Genomic DNA, 19429 nt, shown 5'->3' with positions numbered 1-19429 from the left:
TTTGGGGTAACTTTTAAACCTAAGAAAACTATAAGGATTCATAGCAACAATTTACCTAGTATTATAAGTCAGATAGAGACCACGTATGTCTTCTCTTCTTCACCGTTCTTACTTTCTGTTATTTTAGATTTGTTTTTGATTAATTCGAACAACTAAATCTTAGCATCAATCTTATTGCTTCCAGTTTCTTGTTTTCTATCTTTATTTACTTGCTTTATTCTCTGGCCCTATATCTATGTTTTTTCCTCTTCCATTAAAGGATTTCTATTTCTGCAAATCTGAGTTGCCCTTCATGCCTCAAGACGTGCGCCTCATGCCTTGGGTGTCACCTCAAAATTTGAAACAGCGATGGGGCGTATGCCCACTAAAAGTTGCACTTTCTACCAACACCTTGAGGCAAATTTGCTTCACCTCACATGGACCACGTCTCAGGGCACGCCCAAAATACGCCTTTAAAAACAATGGCTGTAGATAGTCGTTTACTTGCTCTGTGACCGCCTCTTGGAGTTAGAGCTATTCATGTAATTTTCATCTCTTAGGGCTAGAGCTATTCATGAAGTGTCCACTGCAGTAGTTCAGGAGTTGGGTGTCATACATGGGGAGTTGGACTTATCCCACGGTGAAAAGGGTGTGTTCCTATTACATGTTGTTTGGGTTCTGCAACTATGCTTCAACTTGTTCGTTTATCCATAATTGATTGTAGACCCATGCATTCCTATTATTTGAACAGTGTGAAATCCTACTTACAATTGCTCACCTCCAATTGTGTAGCTTAGCTCACATTCAAGGGTGTAGCTTAAAAATGCAGTGAATTTATGTTATTATTTTTTTTGTAATTGAAGTAAATCTATATTGCTAAACTTTGTTCATTTTTCATTTATAAGTTAGTTATAGAAGAATGATGGAAATACTACTTTATACTAGTTTAGCCTTTTACTATTGAGAAAGTAATTTTCCAGTTAATAGTTTCTCTAAATATACTATTATTTTATCAAAATATATCAACTTTCGTGCAATAAGGGGCATGGATTATAAGAAGCAGAGCAATTAAAATTCAAACTTGTTCAGTAACCGAAAACATTCATTTAAAAATGTTTGTCTTCATGTTAAAAGAAAAGTGTTTCAGAGTAAAAAAGTAGAATAAAAGGGCAAATGTGTAAAAGTTAACTTTCTCAATTTCATCTTTGATAAATATGAATGCAAGGATTTAATTACTAGATATATTATCACATTTATTAATGGAATTCACTAAATTGTCAATCATAGTTGGTTTGAGATATATGAATGGAATTGGACGTGCATAAATCAAGTGTTTTTCTAGAAATCATTCCTTTATTGGTAATCTTGATGTTATATGTTTTTTGCTTAATTTGTTTTTCTAATGGTCATTTTGAATACTTGAGCTCTTTTTGACAATTTTGTGTCTAAATAGTAAGGTGATTTAAAATGTTATGATAATTACTTTTCTTTCCATGTGGCACAACACTTGAATACTCACTTGTATGAGTATTTGATCTATTCACTTGTAGAAAGAAAAGTAAGATTAAATAACTTCACGTCATATGTGTAGTGAGTAGATGAAAGAGCAACTCGATAGTGATTAAAAGATTTTACAACTAAAAAAGCTAATAGTGGATATTTCTCGACTTTGAGAAATTAGCTATTTTATATGAATAAAATCTCAATTAACAACTGTTATTGCCTTCAGATTTGTTAAAAGATTAGATATTATTATTTAGTTCTGTGATAGTTGATGCAAGATGTTTTAACATTTTTGACAATTTTGAATAGTTTGTCTTCAAAATTGTAAACAAATGTCATAGTTATGAGTTTTTCATCTAAAAAGTTTTAACAAATGTCATAGTTATGAATTATTAACATAAGAGTTTTAGATCTTTAAATATAATTTCTAACTTTTAACAAATGTAATAGTTATGAATTATTAACATAAGAGTTTTAGATATCTAAATATAACTTCTAAAAGTATAAATATCATAATTGTGAACTTTTCATCTAAAAAATACATTGATTTTAGTGTCATTACTTAAGTTAGAATTCAACATTTGAGTGGAGATTAATTTCTAAGAATATTAGTTAAAGATAAAAGTCACAAAAATGAGAAAAGTGGAGAGGGTTTTCTGCTTATAAAGTCATTGTGTATGTTACATGCGATGGTCAAAGAAATTCTTATAATTTTTTTTTTTAAAAAGACCATTGTCGTAACTTTTGACTTGCACAACTGGTCCCTACATGCAGATAGGACCTATTTTGTAAAATTGGTCGTTGCATCTGATAGATCGGGTGGCAAAAAACAAATTTTTTTGCAAGTATTTCAACTGATAGCTTAATTATTTTTACTTTGACATTCAATTAATATGTTTACACGTAATTTATGTGTTTGCAAATTGCAACTCTTTATATTGTGCTCCAAGCAACTTCTTCCATAATCTACACACTCCCTAGCATTGTGTTCATTGCTGAATTCTCTCAATACTTTGCTATCTTTTGTAAGTAAATTTAGTTTCCAAAAATTATCAATCCAATGTACTTTTGTTTAAGTATATGATGGTACGGGGGAATGTAAGCAAGAGGTCTCGAATTCGAATCCTCTTTCTTACACTAAAAAAAGAGGGGGGAGGGATGGGTTGGGTGGTATGGGGGGAGAAAGTGTAAGGGAGAGGTCTCGAGTTCGAGTCCTCCAACTTACACTAAAAAAAAAAGAATGTTACTCTTTGAGAGGGGGAGGGTTGGGTGGTACGGGGAGAGGGAGTGTAAGCAAAAGATCTCGAGTTCGAGTCCTCCTGCTTACACTAAAAAAAAAAAAATCTATGGTTGGGGATTCCTATAAATACAAAACTAAAAGCTTACACTATATATAGTTGTAACATAGTAGGAGAATTTGCCAAAGTTGTGATTAGATCAAAAGCAGATCTGGAGGTTGTTATCAAAGTGAAGCGGTCCAATCCGAATTGGGAGGTGCAAGTTAAAGCTCTGACGAAATATAAGGCCAATGGCTGAGATAAGCCATCGGAAACGCCTCCGGGCAATCGCTTGTGACGCTGAAATAGAGTTTGTGTCTAGAAAAGTTAGGGGAGGTTGAGGTTTTTGGAGAGTATTAAGGAAATGGGGTTATGGTATGGGGTAGTAGAGGGGGTATGGGATAGGAAGCATTTTTTTTATGCTTTTGGCGTTGATGTCATGTTAATATTTTCTGTCGTGTAAATATGCTATGTCAGATTAGTTTGGATTCTCGACTCTAATTTATCCATGTATGAGGATTTTTAATTCAAATTTTATCGGCAGTGCTTGTATGTACAGTAGCTAACTATAGTAGTTATCATCATTTTTGAATTCAAAAAAGATGTAATACATATGAGAAAGAATTAAGCAATCAAAGATTCTTTATGTTTCAATATTGTCTGATTAGATTATATATAATATCAAACCATCTGATTATAAATTATATTACTCCTAAAAATTAAAATTATTACTTATATATTACCAAATGAATTATTAACTATCTAATTACATACTCAATTAAAAAAAAAATATAAAACCAATCAATGCTAATATCAGATTATTTAAATCTTAAAAAGAGTAAAACAAGACACATGCCATAATATGCATATAGCTATCTAATTTTTAAAAATTTTGAAATGAATAACATGCTAACACAAAACTAATTTATTTTAAACAACATAAAATAAGTCACATGTTAATTGTAACTATATTAATTTAATTTTGACCTATTTCTAAAAAGTTTCACTACAAAAATATTAATAATACATTAATTTATTCTTAAATACTATAACTAAAATTACATGTTAATATTGGATTAATTCATTCTTAAGCACTATTAAACAAAACACATGATAGGAATACACTAATTTAGTATAACATAATATAAAATTTAATTACTTACCTTAAAAAATAAGACAAGATAAAAAAGGTAATATGCCTAAAGCACGTAAAACAGTGACATAATAAAATAATAGTCCAAAGAAAAATTAAGTGATAACTCACTTTTGGAGCTGGAAAGATACTGCATATGCCCTTAAGATTGATAAATCTAATTCAGTCAACCAGGAGCATAATGCAAAGTTGGTACTTGTCGCTTCTTGTAAATGTGATGACAACCTTGTGTAGAAAAAAAAAGAAAAAATGGGCTAATGCGATTGTGAGAAAGAAAGAAAGAGTAATAAGAAAATAGAGAGAGAAAGAGTTGTGAGATTGGAGTAATATAGAACAGAAAAAATTAGAAAGAGAGACATAATATAGAAGTGAAAAAGAGAAAATAACTTGAGATAGGTATAAGATCTTGTTTATTGCTACGTTAGTTTTTAGAGGTTTTTTTTAAACATCAAAGTTACCTTTACATTAGCCATTGATTTAGCTGCTGTGAAAGAGAGACAGAATCTAGTTACTGTGTATTAGTTTCTTTTTTTTTAAAGGGCCCCCACGTCTAACAAATATGATAGATAAAATTTGCAAAATAGTTTTCGTTATCACTGCATCTGTCAAACTTGATTATAATTTTGGCCATCATATTTATTAAACGCTGCAGCCATGCTTTTTAAAAAAATTAAACAAGAATCATTTTGGTCATTACGTATGACAGATGCAGCAGGTCTATAATAAGAAAATCACCTGCACTTTCTCCTTTTTTTTTTTTTTTTTTTTATAATTATTTTTTTTTTTTTTTTAGAAATTCTTTTTATTTATTCATGGAAAATATAACCAAATATTCCTCTTACATAATCCTCATTTTTCTAATTGAAGGTATCCCTATTCTGTCCAAACGGATTGCCCCACGAGCCAACCTTGGGAATTTACTGAAAGTATCGTAAACCTCAATTTGTTTATCTGGATGAGATATACCCACATTGGATAAAGCATCAGCAACTGTGTTAGCCTCCCGATAGCAGTGCGTGAATCTAGGTGGATCATCTAATAACTGCCAAATCTGGTTGACGTATCTTCGAATTTTCCACGGACACTGAGTACGACGTTGAATGATCCCAATTAAAACCAATGAATCTGATTGTACACATATGTTTCCAAAACCGTTATGTATACAGATCTGAAGACCAATAAGAAGGGCACAAGCCTCTGCACGGAGACATGTAGTTTCTCCCAGATATGCCGAGAAACCAATCATTGGTAATCCAGTGGAATCCCGGAGTATGCCCCCACCTCCACCTATTCCTGGATTACCCTTAGCACATCCATCAGTGTTAAGAGTATACCTCCCTGTCTCTTTGGTTTCCCAGCGGATACCTTGATATACAACCGTACCCCCAGGTGCTTTTGACCAATCATACAATTGACAAAAGGATTGTAGTCTTATCAATTGTTTAAAATGTATTCCTACCATGGATTGGATTTCTGAGAAGATGGCTTGGCGAATGGCCGATGATTGCATCTGGACACCCTCAAACATTGCTTTGTTCCTTGCCTTCCGAATCTGCCAGCAAATTACACTAGGAAGAATACGGCAAATAATCCTTCGCAACTCAGAATCCTGTGAATTCAACCACCAATCTACTATGCGTGCTCGTAGAAAAGATCCTGAGAATTTTATTCCACATAACCCTCCAAAATAATTCCAAAGGAATGACGCAATGTGTCCATTGGAGAATAAATGCTCAATAGACTCCTCGGAAGGCTCAGTACAGCAAAAGCACTTTGACGGCAAATGGAAACCAAATTTACGAAGCTTATCCGGTGTCGGTATTCTCCTCAGAAGTAGTCTCAACATGAAAAATGAAACTTTCAAAGGTATCAGAGAGTGCCAAATGGAAGCAAATACCATAGACGTGGGTCGGGTCTGCCTAATGTCCCCAAAAGCCGAATGTAGAGAGAAATTTCCAGTTGTTGTGGGCATCCAAAAGACTTCAGCTATACTTCCTTCTTCTGGGACCATTTGTTCTGAGATGGAATAAGCAATTTCCTTTGGCAATGTGTGGTATAGAAGATTCAAATCCCAATGGCCGTTGTTTACGAAGTTTCGGAACGTCAAATTTGGGATAACTGGAACCTTTAGAAACAATGCACCACTCCCCAACCAGTTATCGTACCAAAAATGACACGCCCCATATTTGGCCACCCATAATATTGAGAGTTCCACTTGCCGGCTCACATTGAGCATCCTTCGCCAAATTGCCGAATCCGTTGGCCTGAGTTCTACCTGACAAGGGTGCAAACATTTACAATACTTTGCTTTCATGAAGGTCGACCACAGTGATGATTCTGTTCGGAATTTCCACCATAACTTGGAGGAAAAGGATGTGTAGACGTCGCATAATCTCCGAAATCCAATTCCCCCTTCCTCAACTGGATAGCACAATTGAGGCCAACGTATCCAATGAAGCTTCGATTCCTCGGGTGAGGATCCCCAGAGGAATGCCGAGCATGCCTTTTCTATAGTTTTAAACACCGAGCTGGGAATCACTGCAGCTGACATTAGGTGAACTGGAATTGATGATAATACATGCTTGATTAGAATAATTTTTCCTCCAAAGGAAAGTAACCTTGATTTCCAAGACAGAATCCTTGCTAGTATTGCGTGACAAACTTCTCCAAAATAAGATGATTTGCATCTTCCAATGTAGAGCGGAAACCCTAAATAGCGTATTGGAAATGACTTGCGGGCAAACCTAGAGATGCGATCAAGCAGCCGTCGTCTTGCCATTGATACAGATGGATGAACCAGATAACAGCTTTTTTGTACATTTAGTAATTGGCCCGAGCATCTTTGATAATCATCTAACACTTTCATGATAGCCTTCAGGGAAAATGAGGATCCATTTGCAAATATAAGAACATCATCCGCAAATGCCAAGTGAGTAATAGACGGGCATCCATATGGAACTTTGAAACTCACAAATCTTGGTTGCATGACAAGATTATTCAGTGCTCTAGATAACACCTCTGCCCCTATAATAAATAATGCTGGTGATAATGGGTCCCCCTCACGGAGTCCTCTCGAAGACTTGAAAAAACCATATGAGGATCCATTTATAATGACGGAAAACCAGACATTAGAAATCATTCGCCAAACCATATCAATGAATCTCTCACCAAAACCGAACCTTCTCAGAACATTGATAATATGACTCCATGCCACTCTGTCATATGCCTTAGACATGTCTAGTTTCATAACCACATTACCACCTCTATTCTTTTTCGCCATACCCGATATCACCTCCTGTGCAAGTAGGAAGTTTTCGGTTATATTGCGACCCTTCACAAATCCTGTCTGCTGGGGAGAAATAATTTTTGGCAATATTCCCGCCACTCTGTCTGCCAAGATCCTTGATAATAACTTGTTGAAGAAGTTACATAGGCTGATGGGTCTAAATTGAGAAAAATCTTGAGGATTTGGCACCTTTGGAATTAGAACAATTGAAGTAGAGGTGATGAAACGAGGTAGCTCTGCTCCACAGAAAAAACTGAGTACCGCCTTGTAGACATCTTGGGCGATTACTTGCCATGCAAAAGTAAAAAATTTTCCCGTGAATCCATCTGGGCCAGCAGCACTTTCTTCATCCATTGCCTTCAGGACTCTAAAAACCTCTTCAATTGAAGGGATTTCTTCCAACTTCACATTATCCTCTCCTGAAATCATAGGTGGAATGAGTTGTAGCATATCTGCAGATGATCCCAAAGAATCTGAGAAAAGTTCAGAGAAATAGGTGGTTGCTTCACTTGCTATATCAGCTTCATTGTCCACCCAAACACCATTGGCTTTTTTTATACGATGAATCATAGCTTGAGCCCGTCTCTGTCTTACTATCGCATGAAAATACTTTGAATTAGTATCTCCCTGTCGAAGCCATTTTACCCTAGCCTTTTGCCTCCAAAATTGTTCTTCAATTGATAATGCATATCTCAGCTCCGCCTGAGCCTTTTTGAGTTCAATCTGGCACTCCTCCGAATCATCTTGATCTACCACTTCTTCTGTCCGTTGCACCGCCATTTCTGCAGATCGCACATTATCGATCACGTTTCCAAAGTGTTCTTTGTTCCATGTCTGAATGGCTTTTCTTGTTGCCAATAATTTAGAACATAGAGCACGCATCGGAGATCCATTGACATCTTGAGTCCAAGCCTGGCGTATTACCTCCAAGAGTTGTGGTTTAGTTGTCCACACATTCAAAAATCGAAATGGACGCGGCTTAGTATCTGATTGAGCAACAAATGAGAGCTTTAACGGTGAATGGTCAGATGGATGTCTAGCCAAGTGAAGGACAGAAATGTTATAAGAAAGATCCAGACATGCCCCGTTGACTAAGAACCTGTCTAACCTCTTTGAAATCCGAGCTCTACTTCGTCGATTGTTTGACCATGTAAAATTGGGTCCTGAGAAGCCTACATCAAATACTCCAGCCTCCTCCATGAAAGACAGAAATTCCACTCCTTCTGTTATAGCAAATGGACGACCTCCCCTTTTTTCATGAGGTGCCACAATAACATTAAAATCACCCCCAATACACCAAGGAAGAAAACTAGGCTTATCAGCTAACAATGAGGACCATAACTCACGCCTCTCGTCAACTGAGCATTTTGCATGAACAAAGGACAAAATTATTGGAGAAGGAATTAGGGGACTTTGTACATGTAGAGAAATATGCTGATCCGAATTACCAACAATCGAGCAAAGAAAAGGATTATTGTAGAACACCCAAATATCACTTGAACAATTAACAAGCACGTAATCAAATAATAGACGTAGACGAATGGTTTGTATTTTAGATACGTCTAACTTTGGCTCACAAATCACAACAAATTGGAGATGATGTGTCCGTACTAAATTGATTAATCTTCGTAGATTAGGTGCTTTAGCTACTCCTCTAATATTCCAAAAAATGCCATTAATCATGAGAAAGAACCTGGAATGAGTTTTTGGATGATGTCTCTGACCGTGAGCGCAAAATTCTGTCGGTTTGCAGATTAGCCCTCAAACCTTTTGTCCTTTTTTGTTTGGGATTACGGTCAGCCCCCCCTGATTGATCAATACTTGAAGAAGGACCTGATGATTCAGGCAAATTTTCTTGTGGGACACCCGGTATGGGAGACAAATTTCCTGCAACAGTTGGTGAATTAACCTCCACTATCCCATGCTCTGTAGGACCGAAATTCTCCACTCCTCGCAACTCAACATAGAGATGCTCCAAAGAGTTATTGTCGGCCATGGACTGAAGTTTCTCTTTTGATGCTTCAGACGATGTAGCTTGGGTCCCTTCATCATTTCCATGGACCTGTTCTGAATGCTTTTGCATTAACAATTGTTCCCCAACAAGTGCTTGCTCCCTCATATGAGCCGTATTCAAATTCCCTTGCACATCATATGTTGTCGGCTTGGATGCAGCAACTATCACCACTTGGTGATCAGTATTTAGATGATGAAGAGAATTTTTGTCGGCCTTACTCTGAAGTTTGTCTGTGGGATTTATATTAGTTTCAAAACGGGTCCCTTGGTATTCATTCCCGTGGACCTTTTCCAGCTGGTTTTCCATTTCCCTTCGTTCCTCACGAACTGGCAGCTCCATTGCAAGATCATTTTGTGGTTGTTCAAATCCAGCAGAGGAAGACAACTTAGTTACTCCAAGCTGAATTAGGTGATCATCAGGCTTACTAACTTCTTGAACCTTTGTGGCAGTACAAACTTCCTCCACCACTGCACCTTTTAGTTTTTCAGCATAATTGCCCATCTCAGTACGCTGCACTTCGTCGGAATCAGTCACGGCATCTGTTGTTTTTTCCAAGTTAGCATCTGGGTTTTTCACGAGGTCTAAATTAGACACTTGAACATTATTAACTTCTAACGATAGATCCCTCTGCAGCTTCGTGTTATGCTTATATAGATACCGAGACCCAACCTCAGTTACATTCTTCTTGCATTGCTCTTGGGAATGACCCAAACGTGAACAAGATGAACAATACAATGGCATATTCTCTGGCACAATCCGTTGCCAAAATCCAGACTCCCCTTCAACAGCCACCCAAACTCTTTGTGTAAAAGATTTCGCTACATCGAGCTCCACACATACCCTGGCCAAACTTGGTCGAGTCCCAGCTGCCGTTGCCGAATCTAGAAACAGTGGTCTTCCTACTGGAGAAAGTATGGAGAATAATGAATGTTTGTCGAAATAATGAATAGGCAGAGCTGGAAGAACTACCCAAACCGGAACCAGAGATGATTCCCTAAGCACATGAAACTCCCTTGTCCATCTAAACACACGCATCGGATATTTACCCAGTTGCCAAATCCCTCTCATCCAAATTCTGTTGAAGTCAGCTTCAGCCATGCACTTAATGAGAACATGCCTATAGTCCATCAATCCAATAGAAACATGATCCTTCAGGTTTAAAGAAGCAAAAAACTTTCGAATGTCTTCCAAAGAAGGTCGGCCGTGAGAAAATTTTCCCACCAAAGCCCATTGAAACGGCGCTGCAAGTTTGTCTGCATCTGCTTTAGAAAAAACTACTGCAGCTTCTCCCTTGTAGACAGAAGCCTGCTGAATGTGGATAGACGATGTTGCCGGCTGAGAAAAAAGTTGAGAAAAAGATTTTTTTTTTGTAGGTGATAATCCTTGCCCCTCAGCCGACGGCTGAAGGGCAGCCATGAACTAGTTGAGAAATTAGAGAAAATAAGAAGAGAGAAGGAAGAGAGTTTTTTCCTAGAGAGACAGCTCAAGTATTTTTTTGCACTTTCTCCTATTTATGCGATCTATAATAATTAATTTATGAAAATTTACCTTTAGATTTTTTGGACAAACAAGTAACATTTTAGGGAAGAGATTGTAAATTTTATGTCTAATATGTGTGTGTTTTTATTTTCTTTTTTATTGAGTAGGTAGGCATACTTAATTATAGTAACCATAAATTGTCATGAATTTTGGTGATTGTAGATACTATATGTTAAATGCAAGATCCTCATAGATGCGATTGTCATGAAATTTGGTGATTGTTTGTGACGCCCGAAAGAAGAAAAGAACAAAAAATTTCTAGTTCGCTTTGTTTTGGCGAATCCGGCCGGAAATCCGACCAGTTTTTGGCCGGATACCTGGCCGGATTGCCTTGGAGTTTTGAAAAAAAATGATTTTTGCCACTGCCTTGAATCCGGCTGGATTGTGACGTGGCATGTCGGCCATCAACTTTGACCAACTGATTTTCTTCCTTCTTATCTTGTTTTGGCTGAGATTTTTCCTCATTTCTTTCCTTGGCTTGGCCGGTATTTAGCTACTACCATAGGTTATTTGGAGGACTAATAAAATGTTGTAATGAAATGGAAGGACAACATGTATTAGTATGAAGGTGGATAGTAGCATTTGCATATATTTAAAAGATAAATAAGATAGAGAACATGTTTAGTATGAAGGTGGACAACATGTTTAGTACACTTGGAATCCTCAGACTTTTAGGACCATCATATATATTATGACATTCACTGCACAATATTCCTCTTATTTTACCATTTTTATCAACTTCCTTCAACTCAAGATAACGGATGCTACAGTGACCTTCTAAATTCTCCAATTAAAGAAACGATGTAGGGGGCATACACATTACACATATAATACTTATACTTCTGATAAAAATCAAAACTATCAATGTCACAGGCACAAATAGAATCAATAGCTGAGAAAGAGAAACAGAACTTCACACCCAGTTAATTCATTTTGCAATAGCTGGATTAGTCCTTGTGTTATCCTTCGAAATTTTACTCAACATGACTATTACATATAGAGTAAAAGATATTATTGATTGTTTGGATGATGAGCAAAGGGAGTTTGTTCATACATTAGGATTTGGGCCAATTTTTTGAATGTGAAGAATTTTTGTACTAACTAATTGAGTATTTCATATAGATCAAAGGAGAATATATATATATGTATGAGTATTCGTTAAAGGTTACTTCCAATGGTGTATAATACATATTTGGCCTGAGCAACCCTAGGAGTAGCCAGTATAGACTAAGAGAAAGAGCTGACATCGATGTAATTGATAAAAAATTGATTTGAAGGAGCGCACAAACAGTTATTGTACATTATTTTTAAAATAATAAGATAGTAGTTCAAAAAGGTTTTAAAATTAGATTTGATTTTAAAGTGAAGTGAAGGAGACAAAGGGTCTAAAATGGGATTTCTGAAAATGGGTCTATAAGTGGGCTGGGTTGAACCTAAAAATAGTTAAGAAAGAGTTTCACTAAAAATATATTTGGTAACCAAAAACATTTGAAAAGAAAAAAAACTTTTGATTACAAAATATAAAAATCCTTTTTAGTAGATTCTAGGTCTTTGAAGGAAAAAAAAGAGAAATAGGCTTAGAAATATAGGTGTACATTTTGATTTGATAATCTAAAACTCCGATGATCCAATTCGGATTCAAATTGATAAGCAGATATCTAATCCATCAGATGGATGGTACTTTTTTTATTTGCGTAGTACCTTTTATTAGAATTTTTTATGCATTAGATCTACTGATTTATAATAGTTTTGTCTCTTGTTTCTTATTTTTATATCTGTCTTTTTTCAAAATAGGTTTTATTTGCATATGGTGTTAAGTTTTTAAATGTATTGCCATATAATTTGTGGATAAAAAGGTTGTAGGTGAAATATTAAATCTTATTTGTCTGAATCAGAATAAAAAAAATGAAAGTTACTTTATATTGCAATAGAAGAAAGTATTGATTAATTTTTAAAATTCATATGTAAGTACAGCAAATCATTTACGTGATAGTTCAGAAAGTCTAATACATTTAAATTTTATTTTATTGGGATTTATAGTTTTTTAAAGAAATTTTAAAAACAGATACGAGTCAAAAATCCAAATTTTGAATATCTGCATTAGTGGATTCAGATACAAATAAAAAAATAGTTGATACAATGCAGTTTATAGATTGGGCAATCAATTTATGAAAGCCTCTACTCGAGAGTCATAATTGAGGAAAAAGAAACCTAAATTCAATTTATTCGAACATTAGACACCATTTTACACTTAATAGATGCCAATTATAAGGATTAATTCAATTTTTTTATTGTAATCTTGACTACATATCCATTTTATATCATCTATATCAATGTAAAGTGTAATAATGTTAGAGGACATTGAATATAGACAAAATTTTTAATTAAAACCATTTAGTAAAATTGCATTAATTGCAAAGTTCTAAATACGACAATCTCAGAATAGTATCTAGAAATGCAAATGGCACTTAGAAGAAAAGAAAAAAGTAAGCAAAAAACTTGTATCTGTAGGTATAAATACACAAGAAGAAAGGAATATAACATAAATGATTTAGAAGACTAAGACTTGTGACATATGATATTTTTTTTTCTTGTATAGAACTAAGGGTCTATTAAGGTTAGAAAAGCCAAATTCATCCCCTTTCTCCTTTTTTTTTCCAACAAAAAGATTTTAGATGTAGTAGTTGAGAAGAATCACTTGACAAGAAACTTATCCAAATCTTACATCTAAAATATTCTCTAGCAAAATTTTAATCTTTTCAAAATTTTGTAATCTAAAAGTAGTTTTTTTTAGAATCTTAACCTTCTTAAAAAATTTATCCTCTTCAATGGGATAGTGAGAATCAATAAAATATCAAAATTGAAATGCCTTCCCAATACTTCTAGTTAAAAAAAAAAATCTAAAAACAAGTTGTTCTCTATGCTCATGTATAAACATGCAAGTTGGATGGTCTTTCAACTTCAAATGCACCTAGACAAAAGCTTTATACAAATGGTCTGGTATCTCCATTTGTCGAGTCCCAATTAAGTATACATCTTGATTATCATTAATCAAGTTCAAAGTAGGCCTATGCTCACCAAAAAGTTATCCTCATAACCTGCTGGACGTTCAGCATCTCTTTCCCCATAACCTTCTCTACATCCAACATCTCTTTCAAACGCACATGCAAAGACGCTACCTCTTGAAGAGTAATAATTTTATCCTATTCTAATTTAAACATTGTAATAAAAGTCACGACTGTGAGTCCATTCAGGATTCCTCAAAAACATCTTTGGCCGGTCATATAAGGCACCCCCTACGTCCACATAGAAACTGCAATGATAATCATCACTAGGAGAAACGAAGGCATCATAATGCAAATCCTAATAACTCATCTTAAATCGGTTGGGTGAATCCTCAAAATCGTATTTTCCTTGCACTTTAAATTGTAAATATCAAGATCAACCACAAACATCTCATACTAATGAACAAATCCAAAATTATGAATCATTTTTGCATTAGTATATTGCATTGCTCCCCCAGTGAACTCCATCATAGAAATTAGAAATGTCCCACCTTTTTTCTTAGGAAATAGTTTTTTCATCTCCTCTTGATGAAATGAATTGCACTTTATTTCTATACTGTCCATGGTCATGGCTATGCCTCTATATAGATCATCCACCAATCTCAATGCATATGGTTTTGATGTTGATACAAAAAAAAAGGCGTTATGTGAAGACATAGACATTGCATAAAACACCAAATCGATTGTAGTTTGAGTTTTTCAATTGGAGCAAAGTAGTCAACAGCTAACAGTATGACTTTAATAATAGGGATCAAGAGTAGCTATGTCCGATTCAATTTGAATGGAGGTGATAAAGGGCAAATGGAGCATCCAAAACTAAAGAAGATGGAATTCTTAGTCCTCTACTTTAATTGAGGTGGCGAAAGGCAAATAGAGATTGTAAAGGTCAATAATAGGTCGATGAGTAAGAGTGTTAGACTAAGATAGAGAATAAAGGCAGAAAATGAGCCAAGAAATAGATCAGAATTGTTAAGGGAGGACAATTGCCACCAATCAATCACCATTTCAGGAGGAAGAATTGGTTTTGTCGAGATTTTTCTATTTTTTCAAGAAATTGAAATGATTATACTACTAGTCCTTTCTCATAACCTATCAACCCAACAATACTTATTTTACCTTAAATTCTATATGATGTGCAATTCTACATATTATTTATTAACATACAAGAAATAGAGATATAAGGAAAAAAAAGGCGTGCAAGATGAGAAAAAAGATCGAAATTAACAATTGCATGAGAAATGTCATGGTTATGAGAAGATAATGCATTAGTTTGACGCAAAATAATTTTTTTTTGAGAGGCTACTATTAGATTAGCTATTCAAAATTGCAATGCTAGCGTCAGACTAATAAGACAAGTGAGAAATATCCACAACTAATGTTTGGATTATTATGAAGATGAAACAAACATTAATGGTAATAAATAAAACAGATAAAGTATAAAAATCAAGTAAATTGACAAATAGAAATAATCTCTAGTATGCATTGTCCTAAAGAAAATAGCCACTACATAACCACATAAAGCATGTAACCTTATTTATTGTTTAGACTAAATAATTACAACTTATTGTATAAACAAAAGTAAAGATAAATTGCATACTTATTACATATATTATGAATAATACAATCTAAGTTCACAACAATACAAAATCGCATATATATTACATTGACTATATTTATTTACAAAATACTCATATGACTTCTCATCTATTAGGAAAGAGTCTCTATTAATGACAACAAAATATTAAATAGTGCAAAATAAAAATAGTCTAAATGAAGTAACGAAATCACATAACACATTAAACACATAGGACAAGTAAGAGCACATAAATGAAATTAAAGATAAGAAAGTGTACCTTCTTTTCGATGTGCTTGTTTATATAAAGAAACAAACCCCTCATCTGATGCTAAAACATAAGAAAATGATGTTAAGGTACTAATGTCATGAATAATAGCCAATTTTATAATACATTGAAATAATTTAATCACATTTGTCATGCAAAATCAGATAAAAGATTCAAAATCAATTAAGAAAACATAATTAAACAGCAAATTTGGCAACTAAAAAAAGAAAGTTACCCTATTAGATTCACAAAATGAGGTAGAGTTGCCTATTAATACTCAAAATCAACAAAGAATCACTACATCAATTTAATTGAAAAAATATATAAAAAAAGAAGTACTAAATTCACACTATTATGTTAGAAAATGTAAATAAATTCAAACACTAAAAAAATACAATTTAAATACATGCAAGAGAAGCATAATTACCAACTAAAGGAAGGAAACAATTACAGTTGAGGAATCAAAAATTATTAGGGACTAAATTACAAAAATTAGAAAATTTTTGAGATCAAAATATAATTTTATAAAAAATTAGGAGGCAAAATTAAATAAAGATAAAGTTTAGAGGCCAAAAAGCAATTAAATTAAGGACCGAAATAAAAGAAATTTAAAATTTTTGAGCCACAGTTAAATTACTCAAAATATTAGGGGCTAAATTGCAAAATTTGGTTCTGATTTGGGTGAAATATGAAGAAACAAATTGGGCCATACAACTTCGGCTCAAGATAAAAAATGAAGATCATCTTATTAAAAAACATAAAAGAGCCCAACTAAAAACTCGTATAATCATCTAACAAATGTATTGGATTTAACCATTTCAAACTCGGGTAAAAAGCCTATAAAGACAAAAGCCCAACCGAAAATAATGAAACAAGTCCAATGGTTTTTTTTTTTTCCTATTTTTCCTTCCTTTTCCTTTCTTCCCCTTTTTTCTTCTTCTTTCCTTTTCTCCTCCTTCTCTGATGGAATTAACTCTAGCGGCCTGTGTATGCCATAGCGGCGCCGGCCACCGGACCGCCGTTGGTTGCCGGTCGATGACGATCTCTCCAGTGGCAAAAATTCACCAAAAAAACACCACTCTACTCGATTTTTCATGTACAATCCATTTCTGGCCTTAGTTTTCGTAAAATATGAACAAAAAGACAGTCAAATGGCTGATTTACAACCACGATTCTATTTTTTTAAATCACCCAAATCAACACTAAAATTCACAAAATCTATACTAAAATGACTCTTGTGGATTTTAGAGTGCAACTATGATCTTAAATGAACAAAAAAAAAACCCAATTTAATTCAATTTTATCATTCTGGCATTTTTTCAAACACTTGGAAGGCAAACACAAAAGCTATTTTTCTTTCTTCAATGTTGTTTATAACTTAATCCCAACATTTCAACAATACAACAACAACAACAACAACAACAGAACCAGAAAAAGCAAGAGAAATTAAACAACAAATATGGATTTAATATGATTAAAAAAACTAGAAAATACCTCAATGTAAGTAAGAGTTTCTTGGTCAATTTTTTGGATGAATTCCCAAACCTCAATCCTTTATTGCTTGCTTTCTTTTGTGTTTGATTTGTGTGTGGGTGTGTTGTGTGAATTAGGTGAGAAAAGAATAGAGGGAGCCAAGAGGAGAAACAAAATTGGTGAGAGCTGTTGTGTGCAAGTGAGTGTAAAAATAGAAGGAGTAGAGAGGATTTTTTGTGAGTGAGCATGTTGTGTTGAGAATTTTTTTGAGAAAAAAGGAGAAAAGTGGCCGAGAGAGGGAGTTGGAGTTGGTGAGTTTTTTTATTGTGTGTTAGTTTGGGAGAGAGGAGGGCCGAGAGTGAGTGAGGGAGCTTGAGGGAAATTTTTTCGATGTGCTTGCCAAAAAAAAGGACCGAGGGAGATTGGAGAGGTTGGAGTGGTTGTAAGTTGTGATGACGAATTTTGTACCAAAAATGGAGAAAAAGAGGGATGAGAGGTGGAGTGTTGAATTGGGTGAATAGTGTATTAGTTGGGAAAATGATTAAAGTGTTATAAAACTAATAAAATAAACTACTAAAAGTAAAAACTACCAAAACTAATAAAATAAACTATCAAAAGTATAAACTACCAAAAGTAGGGATTAGAATAGTAGAGTGAGAAGCGAGGACAGAACTATAGTTTTATTATCTTCACTGATCAAAGTTCTTCAAAGTTACAAATGAAATAGGATTTACCCTTATATATAGGTGATCTAAGATCAAAAGTACATGAACCCTATTAAATACTAATACATGAATTTAGCACTTCAAGTACATCCATAAATGGGTTCATCCAATGTACTAATGAATCTAGAGAGAATAAATGTATCTATCTACTTGAAAATACAAACGGACATCCACATCTTATAATTATTTCATAACACTCCCCCTTGAATATCCATTACACAAAGAATATGCCTCGTTAAAACCTTACTAAGGAAAAATCCAGTGGGACAAAAACCTTAGTGAAGGAAAAAGAGTACACTATTCTTGTGTAATAATTTCTCCTCCTGATGCAAACATAATATGAAATCTTTTAGTCGACGCATTCCAATATTCTTCACCAATTTCCCAAATGTAGTAGTTGGTAATGCCTTGGTAAACAAATCTGCCAAATTATTATCCGATCGAATTTGTAGCACATCAAACTCACCATTCTTCTGTAAATCATGAGTAAAGAAGAATTTCGGTGAAATGTGTTTCGTCTTATCTCCTTTAATATATTCTCCTTTTAATTGAGCTATACAAGCTACATTATCTTGATATAAAATTATTGGAGGATTTTTCTTCTCCAAGGATAACCCACAACTCTTCCGGATGTAGTGGGTCATTGATGTTAGCCAAACGTATTCTCGACTGGCCTCATGAATTGTTATTATTTCAGCATAATTTGATGAAGTGGCAGTTAAGGATTGTTTTGTAGAACGCCAGGAAATGGCTGTACCGCCACAAGTAAAGAGATAGTTAGTCTGACATCGTGCTTTATATGGGTCAGACAAATACCTAGCATCAGCATATCCAGGCAACTCAAACTTATATTTATTTGAATAAAACAAACCAAGATCAATTGTTCCTTGGAGATAGCGAAAAATGTGTTTAATACTATTCCAATGTCGTCTTGTGGGCGAGAAATTAAATCTTGCTAATAAATTCATAGTAAATGATATATCTGGTCTTGTACAATTAGCAATATACATAAGCGCACCAATTGTACTGAGATATGGTATTTCAGGACCAAATATCTCTTCATGTTCCTCTCGTGGCCTAAAGGAATCCTTATTAGGATCTAATGATCTAACGATCATTGGGATACTTAATGTATGTGCTTTATTCATACAAAACCGCTTTAATACCTTATGGGTATAAGCAATTTGGTGGACAAAAATTTCACCTTTCTAAATGCTCAATTTGTAAATTAAAACATAATTTTATTTTTTCAAAATCTTTGATCTCAAATTCTTTCTTCAAATATTCGACAGCCTTTTGGATCTCTTCACGAGTTCCAATCATATTGAGATCATCAACATATATAGCAATAATCACAAAATTTGACCCATTTTTCTTAATAAAAATACAAAAACATATTGGGTCATTGGTATAACATTCTTTAGTAAAGCATACATTGAGACGGTTATACTACATACGTCCAGATTGCTTGAATCTATATAAAGACTTTTGTATTCTAATAGAATACACTCTTCTAGGATTTGATTTACATGCTTCAGGCATGTTGAATCCTTCAGAAATTCTTATGTAAATAT

General features: G+C 34.2%; 1 protein-coding gene and 1 long non-coding RNA gene across 2 annotated transcripts; both read right to left on the bottom strand.

The window, feature by feature from the left end:
* Positions 1-4750: 4750 nt before the first annotated feature.
* On the bottom strand, positions 4751-10628 carry LOC140021287 (uncharacterized). Its single transcript, XM_072072052.1, has 2 exons — positions 8966-10628; positions 4751-8556 (listed from the first exon to the last, which is right to left on the bottom strand). Exons 1-2 carry the CDS (start codon positions 10626-10628, stop codon positions 4751-4753), a joined length of 5469 nt encoding a protein of 1822 aa, XP_071928153.1.
* Positions 10629-13238: 2610 nt separating this feature from the next.
* On the bottom strand, positions 13239-17618 carry LOC140021054 (uncharacterized). Its single transcript, XR_011825032.1, has 2 exons — positions 17152-17618; positions 13239-15720 (listed from the first exon to the last, which is right to left on the bottom strand). It is a non-coding gene; the product is annotated as an uncharacterized lncRNA (long non-coding RNA).
* Positions 17619-19429: the final 1811 nt, after the last annotated feature.

This window comes from Coffea arabica, chromosome 11e (assembly GCF_036785885.1).
Source record: "Coffea arabica cultivar ET-39 chromosome 11e, Coffea Arabica ET-39 HiFi, whole genome shotgun sequence".
Taxonomy (NCBI): domain Eukaryota; kingdom Viridiplantae; phylum Streptophyta; class Magnoliopsida; order Gentianales; family Rubiaceae; genus Coffea; species Coffea arabica.
The sequence above is the reverse complement of the archived record's forward strand: the minus strand, read 5'-3'. Positions and strand labels throughout refer to the sequence as shown.

What these genes read in the sequence shown, in the direction of transcription:
- LOC140021287 (XM_072072052.1), bottom strand. Translation starts at nt 10,628, where the DNA reads ATGGCTGCCCTTCAGCCGTCGGCTGAGGGGCAAGGATTATCACCTACA. An exon ending in CAAACAAAAAAGGACAAAAG is followed by an intron (nt 8,557 to 8,965) that starts GTTTGAGGGCTA and finishes CAAAATGCTCAG; the next exon opens with TTGACGAGAGGCGTGAGTTA.